Genomic DNA, 19147 nt, shown 5'->3' on the forward strand with positions numbered 1-19147 from the left:
GTGTGGCCTTTTGAAAGTGTATACTTCTTAAAACAGAAAAGGGAGAAAATCGCCCTCAAAGTTTTCCATCTCAGCTACTCTGGCTGCAGGGCGGGCACATAATGCTGCTCATTTGCATGACATTAGGCTGCTGGGCCATAGAAGGTTCACGCTGCACGCTGCATGCTGCACGCTACACGCGTGTAAAGAAAAGTGGACAAACATAGCATGACTTGCTCTGGGCCATAGAACGGCGTTCACGTTGCACGCTGCACACTTCACGCGTGAAGCGAGAAATGAACATGCACACTTTTTTCTAGGCGTGAAGACGGAAATTCCAGTCAATGCATGCGGTCACCGCCGCGCCAGCCAATCAGAACGGGTCTAGGGAGATAACTCTATGCTTTCAGGGGAAAACTTCAGAAAAAATATAATTGAATGGTATAATTGAAAAATAGTTCTTCATCGGGATTGTCAAGCAGATTATAGAATGTTCGGTGAAATTCACCACGGGTTTCTCTCAGAAGGAAGTGTTCTCGGCTCCAAATTCTGTTCCTTTTTCTCTTCCTCTGTCTCAGTAAAAGCAGAATGAGGCAATCGTCGTCATCCGAAGAGTCCATATTGCGGTCAAAGTAGAACAGACGCAACACGTGAACATCCAAGCATGAAGTTTAATGGCCCAGGGTCCGGTTCTTCACGTGATCGTGTAGCGTGCAGCGTGCAGCATGCAGCGTGCAGCGTGAACCTTCTATGGCCCAGCTGCCTTAAGGAAAGCCCTACCCCCTACGAGCTAGCACGATACTACTTTCATGTAAACAAAGATCACCACGTCAATTTTCCTTCCATGCAAAGTATGCCCAACACAATTATGAAGTACAAAAATAAGTCCTAAAGTATACGTTTTGTGGTTGAAAAATTACTCACACCGTAAGAAAGAAAGATAGCACGATGATGACACAACTAACACAACACTAGTTTCATGTAAAGCCTCGGTCACAACCGGCCGTACAGTACGCGCTCCTACAGCCGGTCTACACGCAAAAAACGCACGAGAGCGCGCGTGTGATGTGCTGATTTTCAAGCCGCAGACCGGCCACAGAGGTTCTTTGTCATGTCAAACAAACTCTACGGGCGCTTACGTTTTTTTCAGGTTGCAAGACAAACTTACGACCAACGCGCGTCTTTCTCCGTGAACAAAAAAAAACCGCAGCGATTTGGGAAACGCCAAAAATCACACGGCCAAAAAAATCGTACGTCCGGTTGTGACCTAGGCTTAACCAAACCACAACACTCTCCGTTACATGCAAAAATAACCACACAGCCTTAGATTAATAAACTTACCCCATCAGAAAGAGAAACGGCGCCTTGCACACACCAATGCCTCCAATGGAATGTAATCCTAGAACGGTCCGTTGATCATCCGATCATTCAAGTATTCCATTCAATCTGGAAAACGAGGTTGCGTTTTTTTTTTGCTAGAAATGGTGATCTCCGATGTAAATACCGTGTGTCTGTTTGCTTCGCGGTGTTTGCTCCTCTGCGCTCTGTTTAACTTGCTCATTCCATAGTGAAATCACACACCTGGATGCAGGTTAAGTAGCCATGCGCTCAACTTGGATCATACAGCTGATTCGCGGAAAAAAAAACCCAAAAGACTTAAATCATCATGTGAATGGCCCATATGGTAATTTACCCACACCCCCCAGCAGGCTACAGTCCTGACAAAAACGAGACAATGTGCAACAAAAAATGTATGCTTTTCCAACAAAACAATCTATTATCTGAAATACTGATTGCATTCTTCAAGATCTCAACTTGCACATGATGGAAAAAAACAAACATCACAAATTTCGAAAAAAAAATGCTTCTTTTGCGATTATCTCGGATTCGTTTCGGTCGACATGTGTCCCTGGATTCGGTGAGGGGTCACAAATATATGCGACTTGTATGTGATCCTCAGTGTGAACGAAAAGCGACCCAAGTGTTCCGCATGCGCATTGCAGGATACGACGACGTCACACGCAGTGAGCATGGCCAGTGTTTACGGAAGTAACCTAAAGTTTCCTGTGTATGACAGTATCCAGCATGGAGTACCTGGCGATGATGCAGTTGTTGTTGCGACGGAGCCAGAACATGCACAATAGCCTGATGTTAAGGAGGAGGTTGAGAAGGAAGAGGGCAAGGGTTTTGGCTCAGGCATTCTGCGGGGTAGTGACTGCAACCTCCGTTCAAAGGAACGTGTGGGTGCGGAGTCGCATTGATGTCATGCGCCATGTTGTTGTAACTTTTTTTGAGAGACCCGCCGCCTACTTCAGCGCAGAATAGTGACGTTTGTGGCTTGTTGATGACGTGCAAGTCGGATGAATGCGACCTGGCGGTTCAGACTGAAGTCGCATATGAAAAGATCGGATAGGAATCGGAATTAGGACCACATATCCAAACGGCCTGGGTCGGATTTGAAAAAAATCGGATCTGTGTCGTTCATATTGTCAATAAAAGATCGGATACAGGTCACATATGGGCGAAAAAATCGGATTTGAGTCACTTCAGCCTGCAGTGTGAATGTAGTGTAAGATATTTGGTATACTCTATAAGGTGCCATAATGTTTCATGAAAAGTGATCGAAATTTTGTCATAAAAGTCATAAAATAGCAGCTTTTTCCATAACTTTGAGCTCCTGGTGCCACCATTAAACTTTTGAATTTTGTCAAGATATTTCACCCAGTGTGTTTTCTTACCAAAAGGTACATAAAAACAAAAATGCATCATGATCCGAGGAACTTTTCAATTTTAGGGGGCAACTGATGCACCCTAAGGTACATGCAGCATCATTGCAAACACAATACCTCCTGTATGCACTAGAATTTTACGTAGTAAACATGGGCAAATTACTTTGATGACACCGCCATAGAAGGTGCTGAAGAGGCATCGGATCCTGATCCGTCTGCAGGAAAAACATATCTCTCGGTCAGGTTACAGAGCAAAAACAGTGCCATTAGCAAACAAAGTCAAATGCAGCTACGATAATGAATGGCAAATAAATGTGAACTTGTACTACAGGTTCTGGTTTGGGGAAAAGGGAAGGTGAACAAGAGGACAGTCACCATCATTATTGTCACTGCAGACATTCTCCAACTCATCTGGAAGCTCCTCTTCCTCCTCACCATCCCGTAACACAGCAACATTCACCTTACTGAGAGACAATACGACATTCATTTATTTTAAAAAGCCCATCATATCAGTCAATTCATGTTTAGTGGCATGACAAAGCTCAGAGAAACAGAATGTTTTAAAGAAGTGTACGAGTTATATTACAAAAACTTAAATCTTCGCACAGCTTTGTAAAAAGTGATCTGTGAACGCAAGCCGGAGTCAAAATTCCAGGATGACTGACGCAGGACTCGCACGTTTTCCAGTAAATTAGAGTATTCCAGACATCCATAGTCTCAGCACAAACCAAATGTTGACACACTGATCATGTTCTCAATATACACTATATGGCCAAAAGTTTGCGGGCATCTGACCATCACACCCACATGTGCTTTCTGAACATCCCATTCCAGAATTAGTCCCCATTTGGGCAGGCTCTCTAATCGATTTTGGAACGTAGCTGTGGGGATGTGTTCCCCACAAAAGCATCAGTAAGGTCAGGCACTGATTCCAAGGAGCCCTCGGGTGAAGTCTCAGTTCCAATTTATCGCAAAGGTGTTCAGGCCACTTGAGTTCATCCACTCCAATGGGGCGCTGGAACAGGAAAAGATTTAGGCCTCATATGGCCCTTTTCCACTACCCTTTTTCGGCTCACTTCAGCCCGACACGGCTCGCGTTTCGACTACCTCAGAGCAGCACGACTCAGCTCGCTTCAGCCCTACTCAGCACCCAAAACTCGCACGGTTTTGGAGTGGGGCTGAAGCGAGCCAAACCGAGCCGAGTGGGGCTAGGGGCGTGAGCAGACACTCCCCTGTGCACTGATTGGTGAGGAGGAGTGTCCTCACATGCCCACACACGCCCCACAAGCACGCTGGGATCTGTAAACACCGTAAACCCGGAAGAAGAATAATTATGAATTACGAGAATTTCTGAAGCCTTATGCGCCTCGCCTCATCTATACGCTCTTGCCAGTATCTGCTGGCGTTGTCAGTGACAACAAGCCACAGCACCAAGACCAGCAACACTAACGACTCCATGTCCTCCATGTTTATTGTTTACTATCCGGGTCGTGAGACTACCGCTTAAAAGGTCACTGATGTCACTGTTTGCGCCGCCTAACGACATCACGTGACGTCCACCCACTTTCGCTAACTCCACCCAATGTGTCCGCCCACTTCCAGCCAGCACGGTTCAGCGCGGTTGTAGTCGAAATGCAACTCCAACAGCCCCACTCAGCTCGACTCAGCCCAACTCAGCACCGCACGGCTCAGCCCGACTCAGCCGCGTTGGTAGTGGAAAAGCGGCATTAGATCCAGTGAAAGGAAATTTTAATGCTTCGGCATACAAAAGATGTCTTATACATTTGTGTGCTTCTAACATTGTAGCAACAGTTTGAGGAAGACCTACATATGGATGTGACAGTCATGTGTCCACATACTTTTGGCCATATAGTGTAGCTCAATATTGTCTGCCATTTCCAGACCTAAAGGGGTGCACAAGCAGTGCTGTAGAGTCACTAAACCTCGAGTCTGAGTCAAGTCCAAGTCATTAAAGAAAATTTAGAGTAGAGTCCACTATTGATCCAAGTCGAGTCCGAGAACAAGACTCCAATGGCACCATTTGACGGTGGCTGTTGCAGCCTTTATGTGAAACCGTCTCTGCTACTGCGTTGGACTAACGTTACTGCTCGACTGCCCCGTTTTAGTTAATAGGCTCCAGATAAAAAGCTTGTTCATTGCTCAGCAAGCCCCGCCCACTATCAACAGGGCAAATAACATGAGAGAGGATTAACACTAGCTAGTTCAACGCTCAGCAAGCCCCACCCATTATCAACAGGGCAATGAACATAGCGTGTCACTTTCTTCTCTGGGTGGAGTCTTGCCAAATGATGATTGAAGTTCGAGGTTGTCCCCGTCGCCTCCTTGATAGTTCTTCTACATATGGAACACATAGCAGTGCTTTTTTTTCCGACTGCACGAGAACTCTGTAGAAGCAAAGTGGGCAATCCTAGGGGCTTCTCTCCAAGCATTTTAGCGCCATTAATGTTAGTTTGTTCCTGAACATGACGTATGAACAGGTGAATGTGCATTCTCTTGCACAAAATTAGTATAAAAATTAATGTAGATATAAATATCTTATGCCAAATTATTACGGCATGTTACATAAAAATAAAGAAAAAAAATCGGAATCCTCGTCTCCAATTTACGAGTCCGAGTCACCAGTGCTCAAGTCCAAGTCAAGTCACGAGTCCTTAAAATTAGGGCATGAGTCGGACTCGAGTACTTCAAGCCTGTGCACAAGTATATTAAAACAACTCAACCCAGCTATACTAGTCAAGTTCTCAGGAACATTTGAAGTTCACCCATTTCAAATGATGACAAATCGTAAATCTGGTACGTTATTTCATCCTGAATTTTTTTTTTTATTTTAAACGATGAACAAAAAGCAGAGGCCTGAACAAGCTCGACTGTGGGCTACTGCTCATTTACATATACCCTCTGCTCCCACTTATATCAGAATGCAAGCAATCGATGGAATAGGACCCTTATTATGAATGTTGACTTCAACAAATAATTAACCCTGAAACAAGTAAGTAAAGAGCAGTGCCTCTCCCCAGGGATTTCAAATAGCATCCTGGGAAACTGTTGTCATTTTGAAATAGCATTTTGCGTCTTGAAATAGCGTCAAAATCCACCCTATATGTTTCGTAAATACATTCAGTTGGTAAACAGGAAGTCGATGTGTGACAGACCTGAAAACAGTATACACGGTATAGAACCCCAAGCTGAAGTTTGGTACCAAATATCAAGCAGGTGTGATTTGTAGTTGTGGAGAAAAAAATGTTACAAAAATTTTGTACACCATGGTATACACCCTACAGATTTTGTAAATACATTCAGTCAGTAAACAGGAAGTTGATGTGCGACAGACCTGAAAATGTAGCCTGGCTAACGCGACTTCAAAGCTCTCCGAGCATTTGGTCTGGCCAAGCTATTAAGCCAAACCGTTTCCCAGAGCCCGTGGTTGACCCGCCTCCCTGAAATGCCTCAGTTTGCTACTGGTCGAAGCCAGAAAAGGCTGTGACGAAGCTTAAACCAATCACATCACTCTTTCCTCTGACGTATGTGACGCGACGGGGCTAACTGGTAGATTAAACTCTTACCGAAGCCGGTCGGGAGCAAGGCGAAAACGTCCTTCCTTTCAATAAATACCTCCAGGGCTGCTCTTTGCTCCGTTTTCAATGAGAACTTGCTCCATGTTCGTAATGTTTCTAGTGAATGAAGCGCTTCCGGCATAGATTCTGGAAACAATCTATGGCTTTCGGTCGCAGTTCTACTACGTCACTGCCTTGAACACGCCTCTACCCAGGGCCGTTGGAGATGCTCAAAGTTGATTGGTTCCCGATTTTTCGGGAGCTTGGAAATGCTGTAGATAGCCTGCCTGGCCAGACTAAGCTCGGAACAGGCCCTCGTGTTGCATCACGCTTAGGATGGGCGGGCCCAGGCTACTGAAAATGGTCTACACGGTATAGAACCCCAAGCTGAAGCTCGGTACCAAATATCAAACAGTTGTGATTTGTAGTTGCTGAGAAAAACGTTATGAAAATTTTGCATACCATGGTATACACCCTACGTGTTTCGTAAATACATTCAGTCGGTAAACAGGAAGTTGATGTGTGACAGACCTGAAAATGGTCTACACAGTATAGAAACCCAAGCTGAAGTTTGATACCAATTGGCTATAATTTGTGGTTGCTAAGAAAAAGGGTGTTTTGGATGGACAGAGGTAAACCAGTATACCCCCCTGTCCTTTGGAATGGGGGTATTTAAAAAATAAAAACACACACGCACACCATTTTAAGTTTTTAGTGTGAAAACACAGCAGGACAAGGAGCTCGTGCTCATACTCACCCCCTGACATCAGGCAGACTCCCCTCATCCAGAGTCATAGGGCATTCGGTTGGGTCCTTTTCTGAGGTGTGCTGACAGCAGTCCTTTGTAAGGTGTATGGCAGATATTTGGTTCATTACTGAGTAAACAGTGGGTGACTGAGGAGAGTCCGTTTTGCAACCGACGTCCTCTGGAATGGCACATACACTGTCCGGAGTCATTCCATCAGTAGGAGAATTTTCATCTTGGCAAAGGGAATTGGAGGGATGCGTGTCCATGTAAAACTCCTCACTCCCATTAATAAGGCAAAACGTTGAGGTTTGCGTTGCGGAATTGGCACCCGTCTTTACTTCTCTCCTGTTGTACTGAGGATCAAAGTTGGCTGTTAGCGGACCACTCAGACCATCTAGTGTCCCGTTGCCTCCGTGTGCCATGTTTTTAGTGAGCTTTCGTACAGCTGCCGTGAACTCTACCTCCGAGCTAACTTTCCTCATTCTCTGAGGCGTTTCACTGGTGCCATGGCCCACACAGCATTTCACTACATACTCGTTCTCTTTAGCATCCACAGACACAACCTTGTCATAATCAGACAAGTCTGAAATATGGTTTAGAGGCACGTGTGCGTATTTATCCTCTAAAGGCACTGCTGTTTGGCTGTGTTTTATTATTTCTGCTTTGCATTCTGTCTTACCAGAAAGTTGAGCACTAGACTTCTCCAAATCTTTCGTCTCTAGCCTGGCAACTGGAGACACCTTGGCAGTGGAGGATGGTAGAACCCCGTTGCTGTTGCTTCGGAGCTTACTCCTCGACCATGGGTAAGACTGATTCACAGGCATGGTTTTCTCAACTATCACAGACGCTTTGTGAGAGGATGTCTTGGGTGGGGAAGGACAAAGAGGATACACTGAGAGTGGAGGTGCAAAAGCTCTTTTTCCTAAAAGTCTTGACCTTAACCTGAGCGGGTTCAGGTGTCTGTGTGACTGATATCCGTGAAGAACTGGCTCCAGATGACAAGTGCTTTGACACACAGTCGAGGGACCACTGATGTGAATTAAGCTCTTCGTGACAGCACTGTGTGCTCTTATATCCCGACCACTGCTAGAAAGATGAGCACCTGTGCTTTGGGCACATACAACCCCTGCAGGCACTGACGGAGAGGCACGCTGTGAGGAGATCCCTGAGAAATGATGGGTCCGCTCATACACCACTTTCACATTAGGCCGAGGCACAGAGCCACCAAAGGCTGAAGGATGATGCCATTTCCTTTCAACAAGAGCAGAAGACGCACGATTGTTGGACGAATGCACGATTGCAGATTTTGTTTGGACAAGGGTTGGCTGCGATGCCCCCTTTCTCAAGTCCTCAGCTCCAGTGGAAGCCATGAACTGCCATCGTATCCACTCCCAGCATGGATTTTGATACTTATAAATGGAGAATCACCATACCTAAAAGTGAGGAAGAGAGAGAAAGTTAAATCCTGAAGCACTGAGTATATGAAGTGTCTATACACCATTTTTGAGAAAGCCTGAAACCTCAGTTGGAAAATTTTGAGCAAAGTGCAATTAGGACCATTACCTTCTTTCTTTTTCTAAAATTTCTGCCATATCTCGGGTTGTGGTGGCGTCACAGTGTATGATCTAACAAGTTACCTCAATGCCAGCTCTTTCAAAATACCAATTAAAATACTTTTTTGTCAGTACACCTCTCTTATGCCATGTACACACGTAGCCGGGTATTTTTAAAACCGAACATTTTTCCCCCCTCCGTTTATAAAAATGTTTTATCCACACCACCTCGTCTTCGAAAAAAATCCCTTCCACACATAACCGAACATCTGCGTTTTCAATCACATTCATAAGCATTCCAAACCTGTAGATGGTTATTTCCCCAAATCCTACCCCCTAATCACATCGCCTGTGCTCTTGGAGCAGTAGTTGGGCTTCTAAAATTAAACATGTAAATAGCACCTGCACAATAATTAACGCTTTCAAGGCACTACTCCGATCCATTACTCTTTAGCTAGCCGCACACTACGCCGATTTTCAGCGTACCGAGCCAACTGAAGTCGCGAGACAGGCGTAAAGACTAGTTTTCGATGGTACCGACTCATCTCACAGCCGATTCGAAAAACTAATCGGGAGCCAGACTGATCGGCGAGAGTCGCTAGCAATAGCCAATCATATCTTTCGCATATAACACGTGACATCATTAAACACAATTTCTAGCACGAGAAATACGTGTTGGTAGCACCTAATGCAGGTATATACTGTAATTCCATAGACTGAAGCTTTATCCATAGACACAGTGGGCTGGAAAGCCACTCTGCTCAAGTTGTGTGGCTGAATTCCAAATCGCTTTAACTCCCCTATACAAGTGCACTATTTAAGGTTGGGAATAATAGCTCATGCAGCCTAGATAGTGCGCTACATATTCCGTGTTGTGTCATTTGTAATTCAGCCTGCAGCATCTTCAAGTGTTGGATTTAACAGTAACTATATCCAATAGCCAAACACAAAGCTATTAAGTTGTCACATGTCGCTTCAATCGCGACTGCACTCGTCAGCAGTCGGGGGATATGTGCGTGCCCTGTCGGGAGTCGGCTCTGAAATGGGTCGGTTCGGTACCGCGTGGATCGCCGTGGTGTGCGGCTAGCTTAAGTCCATGCTTAATCTGGCTTCTGCAGTAAACAAAGGTCGCACGTTTGACGTCAGGGCAGAGTTGTTGTCATTTTTTTGGCGCAGATTGTGACGTTCTAAAACGCAAAACTCCAGTTATCTCTGTCTACACGAAAAGGCATACACGGAGTTTTCAAAAATCTTCACTTTGCCCGGAGTTTTTTTAAATATTCGTTTTTGATGTGTTTTCATGTGGATGACAGGCCAAAACGTAGAAAAATATCTTCGATTTAGCAGATACCCGGCTACGTGTGGACGGGGTCTAAGCAGCCTTCTCTCGATTAGATTAGATCAGATCCAACTTGGACACTGTGCAGAGTACAGATACAAAGTCAATGAAATTCAGTGCTTTGGCTTCTAAGGAGGGCGGCACGGTGGTGTAGTGGTTAGCGCTGTCGCCTCACAGCAAGAAGGTCCGGGTTCGAGCCCCGTGGCCGGCGAGGGCCTTTCTGTGCGGAGTTTGCATGTTCTACCCATGTCCGCGTGGGTTTCCTCCGGGTGCTCCGGTTTCCCCCACAGTCCAAAGACATGCAGGTTAGGTTAACTGGTGACTCTAAATTGACCGTAGGTGTGAATGTGAGTGTGAATGGTTGTCTGTGTCTATGTGTCAGCCCTGTGATGACCTGGCGACTTGTCCAGGGTGTACCCTGCCTTTCGCCCGTAGTCAGCTGGGATAGGCTCCAGCTTGCCTGCGACCCTGTAGAACAGGATAAAGCAGCTAGAGATAATGAGATAAGATGAGATGGGCTTCTAAGGACAATGTGATAAATAGCCTACTTACAACACAGATTTATTCTCAAAATCATAGTTCCAAAGGCCTATTTGGATTGGATTAGTTTTACATGGGGTAGTATATTTATTACTGAAGCATCTCTGGGATTTTAGTTCTGTCTGAATTAAGTGTTTTGTGGACTGCGTGTGCATGTGTGGAAAGAATACATCATGCTTTATCTTCGATAAAATGACCATAACATGAGATAACATGTATCCAGTCCAAAGACATTACGGTAAAGATATTATATCATGCGCTTTTTCTTTAGTAGAAAGATACATTTTTCCTATCATCTCTCGCCAAAAGCCAAAATGAAACCAAGTATTGTCTAGGTTTGAAACACAGAACGGTCAAATATAAAATAACTCATCAGAGAAGTGACGTGCAGCGCTAATGATTAAGTGCAACTTGTGTGGCCCATGTGCCCTACAGAACAAGCTTATAAACTTATAATAAACTACACTGATAATTTTGTCAAAAACTGAGGTGTGTGCATGGAATTTTCATGCATAGAATCATGACACTCTCATCTCCAGGATTTATACAGAGATCTTATCCCATGTAAACTGATCGCAAATTTTACAAACATCCTCTGACATCACATCACTGCTTTCTCCTGTCTGGAAAACAGGAGATTGTTTTTTTCCCCCTTCTTTTTTTAATATAATCAAGGATGTGCAAAGAGACGTTTGTACACAGATTTTATAATAAATCCTTCCTTTAGTTATCGTCACAGACTTTTTTTTTTTTATACTCATCAAATACCGTGATGATTATTTTGGAGTCGGCTGTCACACGGTGAAAAGTTCAAACCGAACACCCCACTCTAACAAGAAGATTCAGAACAAATCATTGTTTCACTATACTTATTTATACTGTAAAAAACGCCTTGGGGCGGCACAATGGTGAGCACCACCGCCTCATAGCAAGAAGGTTCCAGGTTCAAACCCCATAGCTGACGGGGGCCTTTCTGTGTGGAGTTTGAATGTTCTTCCCATGTCTGTGCGGGTTTCGTCTGGGTGCTCCAGTTTTCCCCACAGTCCAAAGACATACGGATTGGGTAAAATACCCAGCTATTGGGGTTGTACAAGCCAGTGCATACTTAGTCCCAAACCCAGACAGATTGGGGAGGGCTGCGTCAGGAAGGGCATCCAGTGTAAAACCTATGCCAGATCAAATATGCAGGGGGAAAAAAAAAAAAAATCTGCTGTGCCAACCCCTAATGGGAGCAGCCGAAAGAAAAAGACTATTAAAAACACCTTGATCAGCAAGTTTAGCAGTCAGGACATTGACATTATCCAAACGTTGATGAAAGTTTCCAGCTTCCAACAGCAACATTTTATACAAGTCATGTGTTTCGATCATATCAGCTTTTCTTTGGCTAGTCAGACACAAGGTACGCCACCACTCTTACCAGAGCAGTTGGGGGTTCAGTGCCTTGCTCAAGGGTACTTCAGCCATTCCTCCTGGTCTAGGGAATCGAACCAGCGACCTTGTGGTCCCAAAGCTGCTTCTCTAACCATTATGCTTCCCCCAAGTCACGTGTATAAGACAGAGCTCTTCTTCACGCTGCTATTTAACTGGATACACTCTCAGAAAAACAGTATATTACTGTACTTTTAGAGGTACAACAGCTTGTCACTGGTACAGGACCCTCTAAGGTACTTAATTTGTATCCTTTATTACTGCTTGGGAAAACGTGGACCTTTTTGGCCCTAAAAAGATACACATAGCAAACTTGAGGTCCAATAACAATCCCAAGGGGTACATTAGTGTAGACTGTACACGACAGAAATGGACTCCTACTGTACCCCTATTACAGACAGTGTTTAAAGACATGACTATGCAACATATTTACCATTTCTGAAGAAGTTTAGGCTCGACACGTTGTTCATTCCACTTGACTCAGCAGTTTTAATGGCCTTTGAACAATTTAACCAGAGCACACATGGTCCACAAACCCGGGACTGTTAACAGCAGCTCAGTATCCAGTGCCCGGCTTGACTTGACTTGAGCTTCTTTTAGGGACGCTCCCACTCGAAGTGATTTAGCGTCCTATAAAAGTGTTGGAACTGCTAGTTCTCATATTGTGACCAAGCACACACATTAAATACGAGTTTCTTTTTTCCAAAATTAAATTTTTATTTCTTTTCCAATAATAAACCTATAAATGTCATCATAAAATTCTTTACGTAGCAGTAAGTTTTTAATATTAATTTCTAATTGTTTATATCTCATTTTTTGAATAATTTTATCATGCAAGTTTGGATATTTGATACAATCTAGAAGCAAGTGTTTGACATTTTCTTTTACACCACAAGTTGTACATTGATTGGAGTTTTTTTTTTTAAAGAAATAGTGTATCATGAAGTAGACATTTTCCAACTCTAAGTCTTGTAATTATCCTTTGTTTGTTTCTGTCAGAATATGTGGTATGTGTTGTAATATTTGGTTCTAGTTGGTAGAAGAATCTACCAGTTTGAGAGTTATCCCATCTGTCTTGCCATATTGTAAAAATAACATCTTTGATATGTTTTGTTATATCAGCAGTGGTAAAAGGGTAATGAATGTCAAATATATATGTTATTTACCAGCTGGGAGGTCCGTATCATGAAATACCGTGACCGAGGTCTTGAAAGTACTGAGCAAGGCCCTCTGGGCTGAGGTATTTCACCATACGGACCGACCTTAAGCTGGTAAATAATATATTTATTTTTTTATTTACCAAATTTTAACAGAAAACAAGAGCGCCCGAAAGGGAAAACCGAGCCAAGCCACCATTTTGAATCCTCATTCACGGCTGTAATGCAAATTGCTTCCTCCTCGGTATACAAGTGCACTTCCATGGCAGGAAAAAAAAACATTTTGCCACCTATGCAGTCCCCTATTTATACAAAATTGAGTCATTCAGGATTCAGCCAGGTTTTTGCTCAGCGTTAGCAAGTTACAGGTTTTTAGCTTTCTCCTGAAATACTTTCTTTTATTTTGTTTTCCTCAGGGTAGTAAAACTCGCTTTCGCTGTGAACACTTATCGCTATCCATGCTGTAAAATTAATGCTATTCTCCTGAGAAATACTGGCAAAAATTTATAAGATTTTTGATAATCTTAAAAACAAATCTTATATTAAAAAAAAGATAAATGTTGACCAAAAAAATGCTACTACGTTTGTTGTTTTGAATGAGCGAGTCGCCAGAGGTCCGTAACCAGGGTCCGTATCGTAGGATACGGACCTGCTCACCAGCCAATCAGAGCACGGGATTTGATGGAAACCGCATCGCGAAAAAAATAGGTTTTATTTACTGATCTTTTGGCCAGGCGGCACGGTGGTGTAGTGGTTAACGCTGTCGCCTCACAGCAAAAAGGTCCTGGGTTCGAGCCCCGGGGCCGGCGAGGGCCTTTCTGTGTGGAGTTTGCATGTTCTCCCCGTGTCCGCGTGGGTTTCCTCCGGGTGCTCCGGTTTCCCCCACAGTCCAAAGACATGCAGGTTAGGTTAACTGGTGACTCTAAATTGACCGTAGGTGTGAATGTGAGTATGAATGGTTGTCTGTGTCTATGTGTCAGCCCTGTGATGACCTGGCGACTTGTCCAGGGTGTACCCCGCCTTTCGCCCGTAGTCAGCTGGGATAGGCTCCAGCTTGCCTGTGACCCTGTAGAAGGATAAAGCGGCTAAAGATAATGAGATGAGATGAGATCTTTTGGCCAATTTATCAGCCATTTAATTTCCTATAATACCCACATGAGCTGGAATCCAATAAAAAACAACCTCAGCACCCATAAGATTAAACTGATACATAAGATATCGGAAACCTCATAATTCTATATCATTACCTTCCTTTTGAGTTTTCTGAAGGACAGACAAGGAGTCAGAAAATATCACACTGAGGGAGAGATTCATCAATGAGAAGTTCCAAAGCCTTTGTAATTGCTAGTAACTCAGCTCTAAAGATAGTACCGTTTGAGATTTTATAATCTTTTTGAATGTTTAGACCTGGAATTACAATGCCAGATGCACAATCGAGATCTTTTTTTAAAGAATCATTAAATATGTCAGGGCGGCATGGTGGTGTATTGGTTAGCGCTGTCGCCTCACAGCGAGAAGGTCCGGGTTCGAGCCCCGTGACCAGCGAGGGCCTTTCTGTGCAGAGTTTGCATGTTCTCCCCGTGTCCGCGTGGGTTTCCTCCGGTTTCCCCCACAGTCCAAAGACATGCAGGTTAGGTTAACTGGTGACTCTAAATTGACCGTAGGTGTGAATGTGAATGGTTGTCTGTGTCTATGTGTCAGCCCTGTGATGACCTGGCGACTTGTCCAGGGTGTACCCCGCCTTTCGCCCGTAGTCAGCTGGGATAGGCTCCAGCTTGCCTGCAACCCTGTAGAACAGGATAAAACGGCTAGAGATGATGAGATGAGATTAAATATGTCAGTGTTGATTGTACTGGAGTTGAATGTGTTCTAATACTGATTGTAGCATGGAGCAATTATTATCTTCTTCTTTGGATATTTTAGGGACTAAATCTAAGTCAACTTTTGGAGCTTGGGATTCCCGGAATGGAAAAGGATCAACCAAAGGATAACAAGCTGGAACCGGGAGACTGTTAGCCAAATGTACAACTTTAGAGAAAAAGTGAATATGCCCGGCTTGCATTGCGCATGCGCTGTATAAAGCTGATAGTGGCTTGATCCTAATCAGCTCACTACTCCATAACTAAGTGCACTACACGTAGTACGGAGTAAATTTCTAGACCCTGCGTCGATGACATTTTGGCATTCATCTAGATGAGCTTATATTTTATTACACTAAAGCTGCATCTCAAACCGCATACTAAAAAGAGTATGTCCAAAAATAAAAAAGCCAAGACGGTGTACTAATTTGACACTATTTAGTTCAGTCGTTTGCGGTTTGGGACGCGCCCTTGTGTTGGTGAAAGCAGTTAGCGGGCAGGCTAGCTCATGGCTCTGGATGGAAGATGGCCCTCTAAAGAACGAACAACAAACACTGATAAAGCAAATATGGATTGTCACGAAAAGCTATTGAGCAAATAAATACATATATAAAAAGTACTAGTTTCTGGTATCGACAGCTAAGCTAACTAGGTAGCTACCAGGCTAAGTGGCTAGGCCTCGTGTTGTTAAGGGAAGCTAGCTACAGTAGCCCAGGCGGGTTTAGCACTAATATTGTTGCTGAAGTTAAAGAGAAGTTACAGTGCACACCGACCCGTATAAACTGTCAGACGCTTCACACGCCACTTCTTACCTGAACAGAAGGTCAAGCGGCTTTCCTGTCTACATTTCAGAGCAGTTATTTGAGACACAAACCGCTCCGACCGTCCGGACAGAAGCGCTTCGGCTTCATTGTAAAAAAAAAAAAAAAAACCCGCGCGAGGTTTTTTTTTTTGGTCTGCACGAGCTTCTGTCTGTCTCTTAGCAACCACACACTGAACCTGCTGCACAGCGTAAGCGCGCGCGCACACACCGGCACGTGTGTGTAGCTTGGTGTGAAATGAAATAAACCACGAGGAGCTAAAAATACTCTGCTTTGTATAAAAAGACAATAAAATATATAAACTTCACTATCAGGGTATGGTGCATAGTCTAGACATCATGTCAAATAGCTTATTTATAAAAGCAAAATACTGTTAAATTCTCAAATCTGACTGGTCACAAGGTGTTGATTCATTTTTAAGAACAGCATCAAGGCAAATCACAGGTTTATATTAATACTCTCATACATAAACACTCATTCACAGGGACTTGTATAATGGACGGGCCACATAATCAAAAGCTAATAATAACCTCATTAAACACATGCTGTTTTATATAGATTATATAGCCTAATACATACATGAACTGTCCCTCTGAGTTACATGTCAATCCTGGGATCGAGGTGCTGACCTCTTCTGCTCCTCGGACCCGCCTGATCCATCCTGGTGCCCTGTGTCTGGTTGGAGTCTCATCATATGGTCCCACGTGCACGGCTTTCCATGAAAGGGGACAGGGCCTTTAGTGTCTATGCCCCACGTCTCTGGAATAGTCTACCACAGAAACTGAGATCTGCATCTGTGGTGTCAGTGTTTAAAACCTCTCTCAAAACACACCTGTTTAGACTTGCCTTCAATGACCTTTGAAATTGTGGGATTCTGGGATGGAGACCCTATTACTGTATGTATTGTTGTATTGCTGTGCTGTTGTTTCTTTCCTGTCTTGTTTGCTCTGTCTCATCTGTCAGTACTGGTACCTGTATATTTCTGTATATTTTGTATTTATTTTTTTTAATTTATTTTATTCTATTTTATTTTTCTTACTATTTTACTGTGAAGCACTTTGGTTTTAAATGTGCTATACAAATAAATTACTTACTTACTTACTAATACATACATGAACTGTCCCTCTGAGTTACATGTCAATCCTGAGATCGAGGTGCTGACCTCTTCTGCTCCTCGGACCCGCCTGATCCATCCTGGTGCCCTGTGTCTGGTTGGAGTCTCATCATATCGCTCCTGTAGAGGACGGCCCCATGAGGACAGTCGAAAGTCGCACTTGGAAGATGCTCTGGACGCTTACAGTAATGCTTTTATGGCTGAGGATTACAGTTGACTTGCTAACTTTGGGACTGCGGTTGTCATGAACAGTTTTGCACTCGAGTTTCCATTAATGAAGAGTTTTAACATCAGCGAAACTGACTTCATGTTAAAACTGTTAATGTTATAGTCATGTTGTCTGTTGTGGTCCAGGTGAGGATGGGTTCCCTTTTGGGTCTGGTTCCTCTCGAGGTTTCTTCCTCGTGTCGTCTGAGGGAGTTTTTCCTTGCCACCGTTGCCACGGGCTTGCTCACTGGGGATAGATTAGGGATAAAATTGTCTCATGTCTTGGGTCATTCAGATTCTATAAAGCTGCTTTGGGACAATGTCTATTGTTAAAAGCGCGATACAAACAAACTTGACATATATTTTATTGCCCTTTTAGATAGATAGATAGATAGATAGATAGATAGATAGATAGATAGATAGATAGATAGATAAGGGCAATAAAATTGTATAAAAAGACAATAAAATAAATAAACTTCACTATCAGGGTATGGTGCATAGTCTAGACATCATGTCAAATAGCTTATTTATAAAAGCAAAATACTGTTAAATTCTCAAATCTGACTGGTCACAAGGTGTTGATTCATTTTTAAGAACAGCATCAAGGCAAATCACAGGTTTATATTAATACTCTCATACATAAACACTCATTCACAGGGACTTGTATAATGGACGGGCCACATAATCAAAAGCTAATAATAACCTCATTAAACACATGCTGTTTTATATAGATTATATAGCCTAATACATACATGAACTGTCCCTCTGAGTTACATGTCAATCCTGGGATCGAGGTGCTGACCTCTTCTGCTCCTCGGACCCGCCTGATCCATCCTGGTGCCCTGTGTCTGGTTGGAGTCTCATCATATGGTCCCACGTGCACGGCTTTCCATGAAAGGGGACAGGGCCTTTAGTGTCTATGCCCCACGTCTCTGGAATAGTCTACCACAGAAACTGAGATCTGCATCTGTGGTGTCAGTGTTTAAAACCTCTCTCAAAACACACCTGTTTAGACTTGCCTTCAATGACCTTTGAAATTGTGGGATTCTGGGATGGAGACCCTATTACTGTATGTATTGTTGTATTGCTGTGCTGTTGTTTCTTTCCTGTCTTGTTTGCTCTGTCTCATCTGTCAGTACTGGTACCTGTATATTTCTGTATATTTTGTATTTATTTTTTTTAATTTATTTTATTCTATTTTATTTTTCTTACTATTTTACTGTGAAGCACTTTGGTTTTAAATGTGCTATACAAATAAATTACTTACTTACTTACTAATACATACATGAACTGTCCCTCTGAGTTACATGTCAATCCTGAGATCGAGGTGCTGACCTCTTCTGCTCCTCGGACCCGCCTGATCCATCCTGGTGCCCTGTGTCTGGTTGGAGTCTCATCATATCGCTCCTGTAGAGGACGGCCCCATGAGGACAGTCGAAAGTCGCACTTGGAAGATGCTCTGGACGCTTACAGTAATGCTTTTATGGCTGAGGATTACAGTTGACTTGCTAACTTTGGGACTGCGGTTGTCATGAACAGTTTTGCACTCGAGTTTCCATTAATGAAGAGTTTTAACATCAGCGAAACTGACTTCATGTTAAAACTGTTAATGTTATAGTCATGTTGTCTGTTGTGGTCCAGGTGAGGATGGGTTCCCTTTTGGGTCTGGTTCCTCTCGAGGTTTCTTCCTCGTGTCGTCTGAGGGAGTTTTTCCTTGCCACCGTTGCCACGGGCTTGCTCACTGGGGATAGATTAGGGATAAAATTGTCTCATGTCTTGGGTCATTCAGATTCTATAAAGCTGCTTTGGGACAATGTCTATTGTTAAAAGCGCGATACAAACAAACTTGACATATATTTTATTGCCCTTTTAGATAGATAGATAGATAGATAGATAGATAGATAGATAGATAGATAGATAGATAGATAGATAGATAGATAGATAGATAGATAAGGGCAATAAAATTGTATAAAAAGACAATAAAATAAATAAACTTCACTATCAGGGTATGGTGCATAGTCTAGACATCATGTCAAATAGCTTATTTATAAAAGCAAAATACTGTTAAATTCTCAAATCTGACTGGTCAAAAGGTGTT

The 19147-nt window shown here is 43.3% G+C and overlaps 1 protein-coding gene across 1 annotated transcript in view; it reads right to left on the reverse strand.

Annotated features, from left to right (window-relative positions):
• ttll4 (tubulin tyrosine ligase-like family, member 4) overlaps positions 1 to 15835 on the reverse strand; it is a 37075-nt gene extending 21240 nt beyond the window's left edge. Inside the window, exons 1-4 of the mRNA XM_060930173.1 lie at positions 15720 to 15835; positions 7041 to 8464; positions 3084 to 3172; positions 2872 to 2923 (exon numbers count right to left, since the gene is read on the reverse strand). Of these exons, the coding sequence (XP_060786156.1) occupies positions 2872 to 2923; positions 3084 to 3172; positions 7041 to 8401 (1502 nt within the window). The 5' untranslated portion in view covers positions 8402 to 8464; positions 15720 to 15835. The remainder of the gene's footprint in view (positions 1 to 2871; positions 2924 to 3083; positions 3173 to 7040; positions 8465 to 15719) is intronic.
• Between the last annotated feature and the right edge of the window lie 3312 nt (positions 15836 to 19147).

This window comes from Neoarius graeffei, chromosome 9 (genome assembly GCF_027579695.1).
Source record: "Neoarius graeffei isolate fNeoGra1 chromosome 9, fNeoGra1.pri, whole genome shotgun sequence".
In the NCBI taxonomy this organism is placed as follows: Eukaryota; Metazoa; Chordata; class Actinopteri; order Siluriformes; family Ariidae; genus Neoarius; species Neoarius graeffei.